At 43.5% G+C, this 17,271-nt stretch overlaps 1 protein-coding gene and 1 long non-coding RNA gene across 3 annotated transcripts; both read left to right on the forward strand.

The window, feature by feature from the left end:
* The first annotated feature begins 956 nt into the window (after window positions 1-956).
* On the forward strand, window positions 957-13,910 carry taok1a (TAO kinase 1a). Of its 2 annotated transcripts, XM_068715806.1 has the most exons (20): window positions 957-1,429; window positions 3,996-4,263; window positions 4,758-4,829; window positions 4,969-5,070; window positions 5,157-5,202; window positions 5,319-5,415; window positions 5,512-5,625; window positions 5,729-5,820; window positions 6,046-6,139; window positions 6,241-6,322; window positions 6,414-6,581; window positions 6,720-6,920; window positions 7,038-7,166; window positions 7,464-7,700; window positions 7,797-7,925; window positions 8,029-8,232; window positions 8,359-8,598; window positions 8,966-9,178; window positions 9,323-9,505; window positions 9,949-13,910. In XM_068715806.1, exons 2-20 carry the CDS (start codon window positions 4,132-4,134, stop codon window positions 10,459-10,461), a joined length of 3,048 nt encoding a protein of 1,015 aa, XP_068571907.1. In that variant the 5' UTR covers window positions 957-1,429; window positions 3,996-4,131; the 3' UTR covers window positions 10,462-13,910. The 2 variants fall into 2 exon arrangements, with proteins under 2 accessions (XP_068571907.1, XP_068571899.1); XM_068715798.1 differs by having other exon boundaries at window positions 6,720-7,166.
* Window positions 13,911-14,220: 310 nt separating this feature from the next.
* Window positions 14,221-17,248, forward strand: LOC137876336 (uncharacterized). The gene is made up of 4 exons (XR_011103439.1): window positions 14,221-14,336; window positions 15,275-15,411; window positions 15,874-15,918; window positions 15,999-17,248. It is a non-coding gene; the product is annotated as an uncharacterized lncRNA (long non-coding RNA).
* Window positions 17,249-17,271: the final 23 nt, after the last annotated feature.

Genomic DNA, 17,271 nt, shown 5'->3' on the forward strand with positions numbered 1-17,271 from the left:
CAGTTTAGTGGGAAAAAAAAGGAAGCATGTCAAAGAGTAATGCAGCATCCTCCACTCGCAGTTAAGCAGATCCAAAAGACGCCTGAGAGCCAACTTGAGTAGAACTTTGCCATTTGTTGGCTTTAGAACAGGCAGGTTATTGTACCGGCTGAGTTACCATGCAGATAGTGATGGCTAGAGAAAGAGGGGGGGGGGGGGGGGGGGGGAACTTGAAGGAGAGGCTAGAGGGGTTTCTTCTGTACACTGTTACATCATGCAGAAACCAACCAAATGAAGAGAAAGATAAACAATAGCCGACTATCATGCACCGCCCGGGGACAAGACTTGCATACTCCCGGTCTGCTGATCAATGATTCCTTAAGTGTGATAAGTTCCACCCACCTAAAGAGTTTTGTAATGCTCTGGAATCTGGATCTTCTTGATTAATATGTCTCTGAACCGATTATGTTATTATGTTGACCCTCTCTCTGGCGCCACCATTAAGCCTAAAATGTCCACTTGTACATAAGAAATAATATAAAGGAATGTGAATGGCAGACCATGAAATTCTAGCTTACTTGCCGCGTCCATATCTCTTAAACCCAGAAGAGAAAACAATATTTTGGACTCAACATGAACTTTACTCCCCTTCAACAGACTCACTTCAGCAGGCTATGACTACCTTTTAATGTGTGATAAAGTAGTTAACCCTAACAATTCAAATAATATATATATATATTTTTCAGAAATCAGCATTTTCTATTACAAGATAATTCATTTTTACATGACCTATGATGTGTGGTAATTTAAGTCAGAAACAAATATGAGGAAATGCTGAGTCACAAATGAATACCACGTTTTGTAAGAGTTTATGTTCTCCAGTTTATAAGATATTGTTTTTAACTTATGTCTCCGCCTCTGGAAGCTTTTGGGTCAGAGAGAGTTTACAGCAGTTACAACAGGGCGGAACTGCAGTTTGCAGTAAGTCGAAGGAAGACGGACAGTCCGGCAGAGTAACAGTTTAACTAAACAGCCAAGTAAGTTAACATGCCGGTGTGCTAGCTTAAATCCACCGTTTTTTTTATCCAGCGACATCGCGGATACCAACGCGGATTGATTCTGTGTGTTTCGGAGGTGTTTGAACTTCCCTCACATTCTCACCAACGTATTTTCACGAAGGGAGGCGGCGGCGGAGCGCTCGGCAGCCATCTTTGGACCTGAGTGGGATTCTACTCTGGCACCACAGTTACTTCGAGGGTGGGGATCTTAACCTACGGTAATTTAACTAATCTGACACTTATAATCGGCTGACAGCGGTAAGAACCACGAGGATTTAACGCACGAAATAACCGTGTCGGGGATGAAACGGGAAGAACACTTTTATAATCCCAAACTGTTGTGAATAACACGACATTCTCCACAGTGCTGAGACCTGGCCTGTCAGGAGAGGGTGAGTTTCAGCTAACTGGCTAAGCTAAGTTAGCAAACATCACACAGGCAAGCTTGCTAATTTAGCAATATCTGGTAAATAACTCTTTAAAGTCGGTGAAATTCCACATCATTCGAGTAGTTACGTCACTGTTCACGTTGTAAATACGTCGCGGATATTGTTCGGATTGTTTAATCATATGACACGTAACTTAGCTTAGCTAACGTTAAGTTTGGTGTGTAGCTAACGTTACAGTCAACGTCGGCTGCTTTGGGAGCTCCTGAAACCCTCTGAATGTGTGAGATTGAGAGTGTTGTTTTTTGGGGTCTTTACGGTCCACACGTTGTTAGTTTGATTTATTGATTTGACAAGTGAAACAGCGGTTGGAAAGTGACAACTTTCAGAAAATCTCACTAAGTGCTCTCGCTAATTCCACTTGTGTCGAAACTCCAGAGAGGTGTTACCCAGCCTCACAGGTAACTGTGGATAGAGAGCAGCAGGTAAGGCTAGTTTTGGGGTAAACCTTGGTCATCTGATTGTGGTTTATTACATTATTTTTTTTCAGAGCAATAACACTACTGTACAAGTGTCTACTTATCCCCACAGTCAAACTCTGATTAGACCCAATTGCCATCTTGCTCGATTCGTGTACTGTAACGTAAGCCTGTACAGAAGACACACGCTTTGTTGTTTTGTTCTTTGACATATATGGTAAAGATAGAGGAAACACTGGCGGTTTGTGTGATTGTGTGTGTGTGTGTGTGTGTGTGTGTGTGTGGGGGGGGGGGGGGGGGGGGGGGGGGGGGGTTGTGCTATGATTTGGAGTGGCAAAAGGAAAGCGACTTAACTGACCAGCATTACTGATAAGTTAAGCGCTGATTTCTCAAGAAGTGATGGTAAAGGTGCATTAACTGCGTGCTACGAATGCTTTAAAAAAAACACGTTGCTTTCACAGTGTATGCAATTGCAGTCCACGTCTGTGCGCATGCCATTGCTGTTAAGTCAAGAGAGACAGATAATCACCAGTCAAAATGCTCACCAGGGCCCCCTTCCTACCTCCCTATAGCTGTGCGAACAGGAAATGCAGCGCAGTGAGGACATACATTGGGAATTCCAGCCCTCTAGCTTTGTCGTCCTGTCCTGCTGCATTCTTGTGCATATATGTGTGTGCTGTGCTTGTTGGAACGCACGGGTGTTTTATGAAGGTATCAGTTATCATCACTCATTTTTTGCGCTCGCGTGTCCACACTGTGGACAGGGGGGGGGGGGGGGGGTGACATCGGGAGATATGACAACAAAGCTCATTCATGAGCAACACTGTAGTAAAGAACAATGGCAATAAAGAGGCGCAGGCCCTGCATAGTGATGAGGCTTCATTTCAGGGCCGTGGCTTGCGTCTGTGTGCAATAGTGAGTTGTTCAGTGTGGTTGTGAGACAAAAGATGTCTACTTGAACTGGGGGCTGTTTCTCCCAGGCTGGGAAAGAAGTCTTGTGACTCCGGCGTCAGCTCTGCATCTGTTTGCAGCTGATCATCTGAGCCACATGGACTCGGCAAAGCTCCCTCAGTTATCTTTTACAAGTCTACATCTGTATTACAGCAGTGAAGTTGTATAGCAAACTATTTACTAGACAGTCGAAAGCCAGACAGTGGAGTTGTGGACATTATGCTATATTCTGTAAAGGGTGTCCTTGACTTTGTCTCAAATAAAAACATGGGTAATCCTGTGTACCCAGGACATTTTTTTGGAAAGGCACACTGTTTTTCCCCCCAGTTTTTTAACGCAATGATCACCACAAACAATCAATTGGCTTTGTGTCAGTATTTTGCAGCTGTATACCTTTTTTTTTTTTTTAAACTATGGCAAATACAACCAAAAGCATGGCTAGAAACCACTATAGATAATTGAGAATAGGTGTTGTGCAATTTTTTTGGCGAACTGCTCCTGTAATCAACTGCACGGAGGTTACATGGAAAATGTTTGGTATGTTTTAAGAACATGTGTTTACCGAGTACCTACAGGTTTAACAAGTAGTCCGATCACTGGAATGCTTTGTTTCACTTCGGGCGTCTTGTCTCGCAGCGCCTTGGTACCTTCTTGGTTTCTTTGTTCGAGCTGGAAGACGGTTCTTTGTATCCTCCTCACATCTGTCTGTCTCCATACCAGTCACTGAAGGTGTGAGAAGAGTTTGTTAGGACACAGCCCACTGATTTCCGTACTGTGGTTGCTGTTACTATGGAAACAGAAGACCTATCTCTTGGCTCCCTCCAGGATTTTTTTTTTTTCCGACCGGCCGTTCTCCACATTTGCACCCGACATCATGGTTCAGCTCATGTTTTGCGTAGCTCAGGTTAATGGGCTCTGCTGTAGCACACATGCACAGCCAGAGAGCTGTGTGATCTTGTACTTGTTGTTTCACACGTCCTCCCACTGTGACATACAACATTAACAATGTAGAGGAATACATTAGTAAAGTCAATAATGTTTGTACTTCATCCAAATTGACTTAGGTTTTGTACGTTCCTGCTGTCAGTCTAATATTCATGATAAAACCCTGTAATTTATTGTCTTTTTTTTTTTTCTTTCAGCTCTGAACACATATGAGACCACTGTCCTGCAGATGAGCCATCGGTGGGGGCTTTCAAGGCGCTGTCGCAGACCCAGATAGTTCCTGGCGACAGCGGCTCCGCCCCCCCCTCCTCCCCCCCCTTCCAACTCCCCATTATGCCCAACAGCAGTCGGGCGGGGAGCCTGAAGGACCCCGACGTCGCCGAGCTCTTCTTCAAGGAGGACCCAGAGAAGCTCTACTCGGATCTGCGAGAGATCGGACATGGCAGCTTTGGTGCTGTATATTTTGTGAGTATTTCACAATACACTGGAACATTAAGTTAAGTTCAGTGAAGCCACTGTGTTGGCACATTGGGACACAGAGGGGTCCGACCCAAAGATAAAGGGTTGTCCAAGCATCACAACATCATTGTTATGGATGATAAAAGGAATGCTGATCGTGATAAGTTACCTGGAAATTAGGAAGGTCCTGTGTGATAGAGCTATAAGCTGCTTACAAAGAAGTCCAGCATGCTTTTTTTTCACCATACAGAGCATGCTTGAAGATTGGGGCTCTGGGATGACATTGATAAATTGTTTTGTTTCAGTATTCATCAATTGGAAAGCATTATTCCATCAACCACACACACCTTTTAAGATCCTTTTAAACATTTCAGAATGATTCTATGACGCATAATGTCGTATTCTTAGCTCAATATCTTTATCCCTGCAGCCTCCGTTGCTAAACTATGTTATGAAGTGACAATGTTAGTCATGCAACATGTAATGTGCTTTTCATTCAGGCACGGGATGTGCGGACAAATGAGGTGGTGGCCATCAAGAAGATGTCTTACAGTGGAAAGCAGTCCACCGAGGTATGATAGCTTTCACTCATCCATATCATGTTAACAGGCAATTGTGAATCACATTTACTCGGGAGTGTTTTTGTTGTCATTGACTTCTAATTTTTTTTTTTTTTTTTTTCTTTTCTTTTTTTTTTTATGATTTTCACAGAAATGGCAAGACATAATCAAGGAGGTGAAATTCCTGCAGAGAATACAGCATCCGAACAGCATCGAGTACAAAGGATGTTACCTGCGAGAGCACACTGCCTGGGTGAGAGCCTACACGAGAGTCAATGATCAGGACTGAAATGTGTGACCCCCCCACATTCACACTGAATACTCTTTATTTCATTGCAGCTGGTGATGGAGTATTGTCTCGGCTCTGCTTCAGATCTGTTGGAAGGTGAGTTGAAAACCTTTTGCGCTCCCGATGATCGCATGAGGCTGCACGACTACAAAACGGAGACGGTTAGTCTCTCGTTTTTTCCTGATTTACATTGATGAATTTATCCTTTCCAGTTCACAAGAAACCTCTGCAAGAAGTGGAAATAGCTGCAATTACCCATGGTGCTCTTCAAGGGTTGGCTTATCTTCACTCCCACAACATGATTCACCGGTGAGTGTTTGGAAGCAGGCTGGACGCTGCTCATGCCCTCGGGCGGTCTGTCTTCCGCATGGAGCTGTAATCATTTCCTCGTATGTTTTTTGACAGAGACATCAAGGCGGGAAATGTGTTGCTGACGGAGCCAGGGCAGGTAAAACTAGCAGATTTTGGTTCTGCCTCCATTGCCTGTCCTGCTAACTCCTTTGTTGGGACTCCATATTGGTACGCTACAAAACATTTTATTCAAGGTTTCCCAAATGTTCCATTTAAAATGGTTATTAACACATTTGTATGGTGCTAAATGTGTTTTGTTTTTTTTCCTCAGGATGGCCCCAGAAGTCATTTTAGCTATGGATGAAGGCCAGTATGATGGAAAGGTGGACATCTGGTCCTTGGGAATAACCTGCATTGAATTAGGTACGGTCTCTGTTACACTATATGGCCTAATTCACATCTCTGACTTAGTTTACAGTTGTTACATCAATCTCTTTTTCTCCATTTTACAAACATCTCATTGCCAGCATTCATGTTGCTCACTTAGTCAGCCAAGAAGTGAATAGTGTTGCTCTTTCTTCCTCTCATAATTTAATTTCCCTTTTGCAACATCTGAATCATTGGTGTAACCTGCTCCTTGACCTGTAGCTGAGAGGAAGCCTCCGCTGTTCAACATGAACGCAATGAGTGCCTTATACCATATAGCACAGAATGAGAGTCCCATGCTGCAGTCCAGTGAATGGTGAGTCTAGAGTTCTGTTAATATTAGCTGGTCCGTTGTTTCTTAAATACACTGAGGCCATAAAATAACTACAAATCTATGATTTCATCTCTCAACTTTAGGACGGACTATTTCCGAAATTTTGTAGATTCTTGCCTTCAGAAATTTCCCCAGGACAGGCCCAACTCTGAGGAGCTCCTAAAGGTAATAATCTCAAAATGGCAATGGCAGATTGTGTCCCATGTTTAATCCCCTGTAACCTTGTTAAGACGTCTTTTGCGCGTTCTCCCTCCAGCATGCGTTTGTCCAGCGTGAGCGGCCAGAGTCCGTGCTGATAGACCTGATAAGTCGGACTAAGGACGCGGTGCGAGAGCTTGACAATCTGCAGTATCGCAAGATGAAGAAGATCTTGTTTCAGGAAGCCCACAACGGACCCACAACGGAGGCACAAGACGACGAGGAGGTCCGTCACGTGACCGTTTCAGCTTCTATTCGCCTGCAGTTCTTTCTGTCTCTGTACGACGTCATCCTACAAGTTATAAGAGAGCGTTGTTTTAACCTTGTTACTATGTGCCGCCTGGGTTATTGGTTTTTGTTTTAGGATCCCGAGCACAGCGTGGGCAGGACGGGTACAGTGAACAGCGTGGGGAGCAACCAATCCATACCCAGTATGTCAATCAGTGCCAGTTCCCAGAGCAGCTCTGTCAACAGTCTCACAGACGCGGGCGATGACAAGAGCGAGGTGGACATAGAGGGAGATCACACGGTCATGTCCAACAGCTCTGTGATCCTCCTCAAACCGGTAGGAAGTCCAGGTTCCAGTTCGCTGTTTCAAATGAATCGGAGTAATGCATCGACTCATTACTGTGCAGTGTTCTTCTGTTCACACGCTCTGGGTGTATTTCTGCTTGCTTTTCAGGAGGAGGAAGCGTACAATGAAGAGTCGGAGCCGAACACCCGGCCGACGGAGCCTCAGTCCCCGCCTGCACACACCCCCCGGCCAAAACGCAACCGCGAACACTTTGCTACTATACGCACAGCCTCAGTGGTAATAACTCATATACTGAATTTGCAGATGGAATAAGAAGATGGCTATTATAACTTCTCGTGTTCTTCAAAGGCAGACATCTTTTGCCCATTGAATGCTTTTGCTTTAAGGCTAAAAAGGAGTCATTTTGCTACTCAAAAGCAGTGTCCTGATCCAGCTTGAACACAAAATAGTTGTCCATGTTACCCATATTCTCCTGAATACCTAATTTTTGCACGATACATACGTTTGCCTCGCATACATATTGCGTATACATCTACAACGACATGAACGGAATCCGTGTCTTGTGTTTTCCAGCTCACTCGCCAGATTAAGGAGCACGAGCAGGATTCAGAGCTAAGGGAGCAGATATTGGGCTACAAGCGCATGAGGCGGCAGCACCAGAAACAGCTGATGGCTCTGGAAAACAAGCTGAAAGCGGAGATGGACGAGCACAGGCTCCGCCTGGACAAGGAGCTGGAGAACCAGAGGAATAGCTTCGCCCAGGAGATGGAGAAACTGATCAAGAAGCACCAGGCGTCCATGGAGAAAGATGTAGGCTTCAAGCTCATCTGTGTTCACTGAAGGTTTACAAAACACTGTGTTTTACAAAGGGCTGACTGATTATGGCGTGCGTTTTTTTCCTTTTAGGCAAAAACGTTTAACAACGATGAGAAGAAGTTCCAACAACATATTCAGAGTCAGCAGAAGAAAGAGCTCAACAGCTTCCTGGAATCCCAGAAACGGGAGTACAAGCTTCGCAAGGAACAACTTAAAGAGGTGGGGGGGATCGTGACAATAGTATCCTAAGCTTTCAGTTTACTTACCATCAGCACCATGAAGTCTGTTCAAGCAGTGACCTGCGACCTTTCTTCTGTTTCAGGAGTTGAATGAAAACCAGTCAACGCCCAAGAAAGAAAAGCAGGAGTGGTTGTCCAAGCAGAAGGAGAACTTCCAACACTTCCAAGCGGAGGAAGAGGCCAACTTGGCGCGCAGACAGAGGCAGTATCTGGACCTGGAGTGCCGCAGGTTCAAGCGGAGGATCTTGATCGCGCGCCACAACATCGAACGGGACTTAGTGCGCGAGGTCAGCACCCTGTCTCCTGCATTGAACTTCTGGCTCTGAAATGTGTTGATTAACGTGCTAAAATCCAGTTCTCTTTGGGACGCCTCATCACTTTGCTGTTCGTTTTCTCCATGCGCACACAATTAGGAGCTAAACAAGCGTCAGACCCAGAAGGACTTGGAACACGCCATGCTTCTCCGGCACCACGAGTCCATGCAGGAGCTGGAGTTCCGCCAGCTCAACAACATCCAAAAGACGAGGGCCGAGCTCATCCGCCTGCAGCACCAGACGGAGCTCACCAATCAGCAGGAGTACAACAAGAGGAGGGAGAGGGAGCTGCGGCGCAAACACGTCATGGAGGTTCGCCAGCAGCCCAAGAGCCTCAAGGTGAGAACGCAGCTTGTGAGCGCGGCTGTTGAATATTCAGTAGATCCTCTTAATTTCAGTGATAATGAAACGCTGCTCTGGGTTCTTCTGGATCTGCTTAACAGTCAGTTCACTATTTGTCAGGCTGACCTATTTTTCGTCTTGAATAAGCCAAGATGTGGTGAAACACGGATCCACTGCATTAAAGCACGAGTGTGGAGCTTCTCTTTGGTTAGATGAACTGTTTTAAATGAAATTAAGAATAGCAAAAATATTGTGATTTTTACAGCCTTAATATAGGTGATAATATTCTGTTCCTGCTGTCTTAATGTTTGCTTTTAAATAAGGAAATACATCTTTTTTTTTTTTTGTTCTCCCTGTAACACAGTCCAAAGAGCTTCAGATTAAGAAGCAGTTCCAGGACACGTGTAAGATCCAGACCAGGCAGTACAAAGCGCTGAGGAACCATCTGTTGGAGACCACACCAAAGTCGGAGCACAAGGCTGTCCTCAAACGTCTGAAGCACGAGCAGCACCGCAAGCTCGCCATCTTGGCAGAGCAGTATGACCACTCCATCAATGAGATGCTTTCCACTCAGGCGGTGAGTCTGGGAATGCCAGAGTGTTTTTTAGAATCCTAAAGCTGTAAAATAAGACCATGAAGGTCTTTACATTTTGCAAACTTTTTCCAAATCCGTTCTGGTTGTATTTTACTCACTGGATCCTGATCTATTCTCTGTCCCCAGCTTCGTCTGGATGAGACTCAGGAGGCTCAGTGCCAGGGCCTACGAATGCAGCTACAGCAGGAGCTGGAGCTTCTCAACGCCTACCAGAGCAAGATCAAGATGCAGACGGATGCCCAACACGAGCGTGAGAGAAAGGACCTGGAGCAGAGGGTGTCGCTCCGGAGGGCCCTGCTGGAACAGAAGGTGATCCTCCTCCTCTACAGTGTTCTCATGGAGAGAGTTACGTTGGTCTGACCCCACTGGGCACCGTCCACGTTCAGCTCAAATACGGCCTCGGCAGGCAGTAGTCAGAGTTCAGTCAAACGCAGTCCGTAGACCTGGAGACGTTTAATGTGCTACAATAAGGAAAAGCACAGGTGCAGCTAGATAAAAGGAATGATGGCTCTGTTCTAGTTAAGTGTCTTAGTATGTCATGGCAGTGAATGTGAAGCAGCTAAATGGGACTCAGCCGGGCTTCATTTTGATTATTTACACCTTTTTTTTTGTGTTTCTTTAACAGATTTCCAGTAGGTGTGACAGCTAAATATGCACTGTTGATGGATGCTTGTAGAACACACAGTGGTGTTAAGTCACACTGCTAACTGTGAAGCAAATGATATTATATGTGAACGTTGTCTTTTCTGTAGATTGAGGAGGAGATGATGTCCTTGGAGAACGAACGCTTGGAGCGAATCCGGAGCCTGCTGGAACGCCAAGCCCGAGAGGTTGAGGCTTTTGACTCGGAGAGCATGCGCCTGGGCTTCAGCAACATGGTGCTGTCCAACATGTCCCCGGAGGGGCTCAGCAACAGCTTTCCCGGGGCTCACGCAAGTTGGAATCAGCAGCAGCACCCATCCGGAAGCTCTCCGTGGAGCGGCGGCGGCGGCGGCTCGGTGGGAGGGTCAAGCCACCACGGCGGCCATCACCACTATCACTCCAGTCCGGGAGGGGCACCTATGCAGCAGGGCTGGGGGCAGGGCATGCAGGGAGGCGGGGTTCCGTCGCCGTGGGGCCACCCATCCCGCAGCAGCGGAGGTGCACAGAACAGCCCCCAGGCAATGGGGAGGACACCCTCAGGAGGGCACAGCGAGCAGAGCATGAGCAGGAGTACCAGCGTCACCTCTCAAATATCTAACGGGTCGCACCTCTCCTACACATAGATCCCCCCCGTCGGCCTTGGCGTCAGAATTTGAGCGTGGAGAACGAAGCAGGACAGAATAATGGCAGAGCTCCGCCGCTCTGTCTGTCTCTCTCTCTCTGCGGTCGTCCCGTGTACAGATGTGGATGTGCGATGAAATAAATGTTGCTCAGGTCAAAAGGGCTGGAAGAGACGCAGCCCGTCCTCACGGCAGTTTATCGGCACACACACACACACACACACACACACACACACACACACACACACACACAGATCCTTAAATTTATGTTACATAAGAAATTTGAGCGTCAACACATAATGCTCCCGTTTGTTTTTATTTACAGCTCTCTCTCTCTTTTTTTTATTTTTAAATGTACATTATGTGCTTTTCACAGCCATTGCTCTCATTTTGCACATGAAACACTGTTAAAAAGCTTTTGACATGTGTGAACGATGTCCTTTAGAGATGTGGTATCAAACAATCACAGAGAACTCATCTTATTTAGGACTCCTCCCTCCCTCCCTCACTCTCCCGATTCTTATTCTGTTATACACTGGTCCATTTTCTGACCGTGGTTTAAAAGAAAAATGCGGCAAACCCCTAACTAAAGATGCGTTGCTGTTGTGATACCAGCCTGCTGTAATGGTCATTGTGATGAACGTAGACGCCTCCTTTTAATTTTTTTTTTTCACCCGACTTCCTGGTCATCAGCCAAAATGAGACGTAACAAATCCAGAGCCAAATAAACAAACCGTAACCGTTTCAGGCTCATGTTACAACACGACTACAGTGCCTTTCTAATCCTTCATTATACAAATCCATCTCAGATGTTTATAGTTTTGATATTTTAAATGCCCTCATCCGTTTAGAATCAGTGCCAGTGTACGTTTTATTTGAATTCCAGAGGGTCTGAAAAATACTTTTCTCAGATTATACTTACTGCGTATGGTTAAAGTCTTATAAATGGTGAGAAATACTTATATCGGTGTATATCAGTAACTATATATATTTTGTTGGTCTCTAGAGTGGTGGTACTCTAGGGGCGATGCATAGAATGTCATTGTACACATTCACGGGAGGAATTGTGAGGAGATTACAAAAGAAAACAGGAGACTACTTTGCCTTCAAAAACAATCCTAGTATTGATTTTTTTAAATATTTTTTTTTTGTTTTATTAGTGCCTTTTTAAACTGCTGCCTTTTTCAAAGCACTTTAAACGGCGGAGTGTGTGTAGAACTACTTCCCGCTGAGCACCTGGTGGATGAGTGTGTCGTCGGTACGCATGTTGTGGAGAAGTGGAGCTGACCCCCCCCCCCCCTAAGTACAGACAAGACCTAGAGTTTGACAATATATACAGTATGTGAATGAGAGCCCCACCCCTTTCTGCAGCTTTAACTGTGTTTTGAAACTGTAGCTGCTGTTGGTTCTCTCCTCTGTGTGTTCATGCTGAGTCGTGATTGAATGGAGGACGCCGCAGGCTTTGTCAGATATGTCTTGGCTACAGTTTCATGAAAACAGAATGAACACAGAGAGAGTGACGAGAGTCCAGTGTGTGCAGGCAGAACGCTTCAGATAATTGTCACGACCATGACAGCAGGCTCGGCGCTCCTAGGAAAACTACAACACTGTTAAAAAGAACCGGTGGGGCCCCGTTAAGTAACACTAACGATGTAAAAGGTGCTAAGTTCTGAATGTCACACCGTGTCCTCAGAGAACGAGGGGGAATGAAACAAGCACATGCTCGCATGATGACGTTGCATCACATACATGTAAATTGAGTCAATGCACACTCTGTGAAAACAGCCAAATACAAAATAAATGTGGCAAAAAAAAAAAAGGCATTTAGGTATTCCTTTTGATAGCTCTAGCAGTTCCTCTAATGATATCCGTCTCTGCTCACTCCCTTCTCTCCGGTTTGTGGTGGAAATATGGTGAGAGAAGTCGGCTTTTAACAACCTCTCTGTACAAGTTATTACTTTTTAATTTTATTTCCATACAGAGTTTAAAACGTTTTGTTTAAAAGGCCATTTAAAGATAATGGATAATATGCTCCCTTGAATCACAAAGCTGGAGTTAAATGTTCATATGTGTATATTTTATTAAAAGAAAACATTTAAAGACTAAACTCACATTTTAAAGAAAATAATTTCTAAAAACTAACTTTATTTAACTGACGGACCACACTGATATTAGCAAAGCTTTTTTGCTCTCAAAAGTGGTTTTGAGTTGTCCGGACGTCGCTCAATGGAAGACGATCTTAGTTGTGTGGACACAGACGGAATGCCTCCTCATATGCATGCATTTGCTGTCATCGTCATCTCCTTTTCTTTTTTTTTTTAAATGCCACTTCTTCAGTCAGGCGTCTCTGAGCGTCATCACTGAAGAGTTCCTTCTCCCGCACACTTCAAAGCCACCTGTTCAAATTCTTTCCGAGTGTCACACTGTGATAGATTCCTGTCACGTTGGAGGACACAACAATGCTGGGCTCTGTTTTCCTTTAATAAATGTGTAAATATATTTTATCCTAAAGTATGCATTATATCAAGCTGCTTATGGTTTGGTCCCAAAACACACAACTTTTTTTTTTTTTTTTTTTTGTTATTGCTAAGTGACTAGTTCCAGCTACTGTAACACAGCAGGTTATATTCATCATTTTATTTCTGATTCATTGATACTTGGTAAAGAAAAAGGAGAATGTATTCATCGTGATCTGAATCTTACCTTAAGTCAAAAAAAAAGCCAAGAGTTTGAATGTCGGGCCAATCAAACCTCACATGCATGCCAACCTTAAGTTTGTATGCACAACTTCTGTTCAGTTCTTATGTTAGTGTGTGTGAGGGAGTCTGGATATTGTTGTCAATCATTGTCGCCACAAACCTGGATTTTATTCTTTTTTTTTTATTTTTAAACTTTGATGTCAAATTGTGTCCTACTGACTGAAAGCTTTTTGGGGAAACAGAATGAGAATCGGCAACAAAGATGGCGATCCTTTTTTATGGTCAAACACTGTGCCATACCTGAGTTGCCAAGCCCAGATACCATTGCGTTGTCTCATCGCCATGTTTTTACCTATCAGCGGGCAGACGGCGTGAAACATTAAAACAACTTTGGTTCTGGTCTAGTGGCCAAAGAGAAAAGGCTTGAAAAGATCAAGTGGATGACAGGCAAATTATGAAAAGAGATTGCATTTCTTTGAAGATGTCAGTATTCTTCTTTGGCACATTACCACTACAACTCATAACCTGTATTAAAATGTATAGACGGTGGAACTTGTTATTGAATGTCAGAGATTATAAAGATACTACATAAGAGATGGTAAAGTACTAAAAGTGGATTTAAATTGTGTAAAAAGATTCATAAAACAGAATAAAAATAGGTTCAAATTTACTATTTGTTTGTATTATATTTAGCATTGTGTTGGCAGAGGGATATTGAACAGAAATCAGCTGTAATAAAGTAATTTTAGTATATCTGGCCTCGTGTTTTTATTTTATTTATTTGTGTTGTATCATGGCATTCGTTGGCAAAGCATGACAGTACTGTGGCATGCAGGAGCGCCACAGTCAAGCAACCAATTATATCCACGGTGCGTTAAAAAGAGGCGGTGTCTTGCGTCACATCGTTGAGATTCGACACATGCGCAGTTAAGTCTGGTCTGCGCGTGAGCGGACTCGAACCCTGTTTTCTAGCGCCGTGTGCAGTAACACTCCCAACGGCAACGCTGCGGTTGAACTGCGCATGTGCCAAACCCCCCCAAAAAGCTCCCAGCCTTTATTCAATAGCCTTGTCCTACAAGCGGAAGTACGTGTAACGTGATATGTGACGAGTGTTGTAAACAAATGTGAATGTTTCGCTAGCCTGTCAACGGAATGCCGGTACTAGAGTCGTTTATTTGAGTGAGTAAACGGTGGAATCAACTAAACGATCTTCTGCCCGGTTAACAATCTGATAGAACTTGACGTTAGCTGTGAGCTGCAGTTTGTTCCTCTGTGACTTCGTCTTGTTCACGACTTTAGCCGCCAAGCTAACGGTAGACGTCCCTAACGCTAAAGAAGCGTTATTATACTATAATATAATACATTATTATATGCACTGCATCGAGGACATGGACCCTATAGCTCAATATGCATTGTAGTAACGGTTCACGACGTTTAGTGACGTTGACTTTTGCAGCTAACGTGAACTTCTGTCTTGTAGAATGCATACGTTAGGCCTGATAGACATTAAACGGCTAACGTTAGATGAAGTGAGAAGAAGTGAGCGGTTAGCCGTTGAATTGGCAACATCCGTGTTCATAGTGTTTTTATCTTGCTAAACCTTCTTTTACATTGTATATGTTCTAAACGTGTGATACTAAATCGTTTTTGCACACATTTATTGTGCCCAACTCAATAATCTTAAATGATTTAATACAATACGATATTACATTATGTCTTGTGTAATTATAGTATACCTACAGTAGCACTTTATGACGTACTATAAATAGAATTTACAAAACATATTTGGGATGGATAAGACTTGATCTAATATACTGTACAAATGATGATGACTGAAATATGCTGTATAAGTGAATAATGTATGAACAAAAACGTATTGTATGCTGACTTGACATTTGCACATTGCATTCAAAAAGTTGATGTTATTTACAATATTTAATGTATGCACTGTTACGACATAAGCTGTATGTTCCCTGACGGTAGACGCATGTTCGAAGAATTACTCTTGAAAAGTCAGGACAGGTGAATTCTTTTTAGATTCACGGTATAAACACTAGGATCATGATATACCAGAAGGCATCACTTATCTTTGTACTGTTGGTGTGGCGCCCTCACAGAGCTCCAGGATGTTGTGTGAAGTCGTGCTGTCATCACTATGGTTCCTGTTTGTTATCTTCTGGGTCGAGACAATAAGTGTTTGGCTGTTTCTGTCCATGTTCTACCAGGACCGGGCTTTTTACTACTGGGGAGATGGGTAAGAGGTGTTTTTTACTTGGTTCACTTTTTTTTCTTCTGCGCCTCAAAAATGCATAATAGTTTGTTCAACAGTAGACAAAAGAGTTAAACACATTCTCACCACACTTCTTTATACCCTTAGCCTTACTATAAAGTAAGCCATGGAACCAACAGAGAGACAGATTGCTGTGTGGTACTGGCCCCAGATCTGTGACTTTGTTTTCCCCGTAAACACTCATTTGTCAACTTACTTGGAAGTCGAGGGAGAGAAGAAAAGTTAAGACGTCATCTCCAATTTCTTGATAGGACCCAAATTTAGACCGTAAGAGTCCTCCAGCCCTTCCTGAACTGATAGATGGTAAAACACTGAAGGCCTAATGGACAACGTCTATTGTATAATCAGTGTTGTGTGTACTGGGTTCATGGGTAAATGAACACTATGTTTTAATCAAGCTGTTATATATATATATATATGTTACAGGGTATTTGCAGATGATCCTGGACAGATAATATACATGTTGAGCAGGTAAGAACTGTATTTGTAATCCTGATTAATTCATTATAACAATTTGTGTGCAAGGTATAACCTCTTGTCTCTCTCCACAGAGCTGATGCCCACATTCAGACAGAGATGCAGGCCTGAGAGGGAAAAAGATCAAGATCTCCACTGAAAGGACTCAATAGAGGCTGTTCTATGGCTGAACAACAGCTGATGGGAAGCAATAGCTGTTTTTACTTTGCATTGACTGCCTTGCGCGCAGTCCTCGTTAACGTCGTTAAATGTAGGCCCCCCCCTTTTGATACGAGGTGGTGGAGGGTTGCAGCACGAGTGAAGGCGCAACTAACATGTAGAGGGAGGTCCTCGGTGATTGATGTGTGTCATGCCCAAAATGTATATTTTCACTTTACGATTTAAGGGAGGCAGAATGAATGTAGCAGAAAATGCTTGGTTTGTTTTGTTCTTTTTTTAACTCCATTTTGAGAAGATGGTGTTTTAATAATACTGCCGACCTATGCAGCTACATTTGTTGCTGTCTGCAGCTTTATCTGTGTTTTACATTTAGATTTACTGCAATATCAGATTGCAGTAAACCTGTTATAAATTATGTTCTTTATCTGCAGAGGGACTTTGTCATGTTGTCACGTGTCTCTATCCCGATATAAGACTGAAATGTCACACTGAGGATACATGATAACTGAGCCATTTCCATCGCAAACTGCAAAAGCTCCATCTGCTGTTGAAGATCACAAAATAGGATTGAAAACCCTAAAAGTGGACCTTGTCATCTCAATTGTTTTTTTTCCCCCGAAAGGAGCAATGTGTATTCTGTACACATAGTATGTCAAATGCAATATGCCAAAAATATCCACATGTTCTACTGCATCAGGTCACATTTTGCAGTATGCAAGCCAGCATGCTTCTCTGGCAATTTGACCCTCAATACAACATATAAGCAAGAGGGTCAAAGTTCAGGGTGCACTATAATGATGAGGAGTCTGTCCCAATTGAATGCATACTGCATGCAACACTACTGTGTAAGGGCAGCTGCTGTATGTACTAAAAGAAAAAGTGACAAAGATAATAGTGGGGAGAGTATGCCCCCATGTTAGGACTCCTCCCCTAGAGCAATATGTCAGTATTATATCTAGTTAATGCAATAAAATGTGTAATTATACATTTTAAATACATTTGCAAGCCTGTGAGATTATTGGTCTGCCGAGATATTTGTGCATTCTTTCTCTGTCAATTAAAGGGTTTGCTTTTGAACGAAACCAGCAGATAGTTTGGGTCTCATTTTGAGACAAACAATATTGTTTTGTAAACATATGCTAAATAAAAGTATTTTTAAGTGCAAGTTGTTTTCTTCTTCTGAGCGCT

This window comes from Cebidichthys violaceus, unplaced genomic scaffold (assembly GCF_023349555.1).
Source record: "Cebidichthys violaceus isolate CVI_PGR_0920_01 unplaced genomic scaffold, fCebVio1.0.p SCAF_1, whole genome shotgun sequence".
NCBI lineage: Eukaryota > Metazoa > Chordata > Actinopteri > Perciformes > Stichaeidae > Cebidichthys > Cebidichthys violaceus.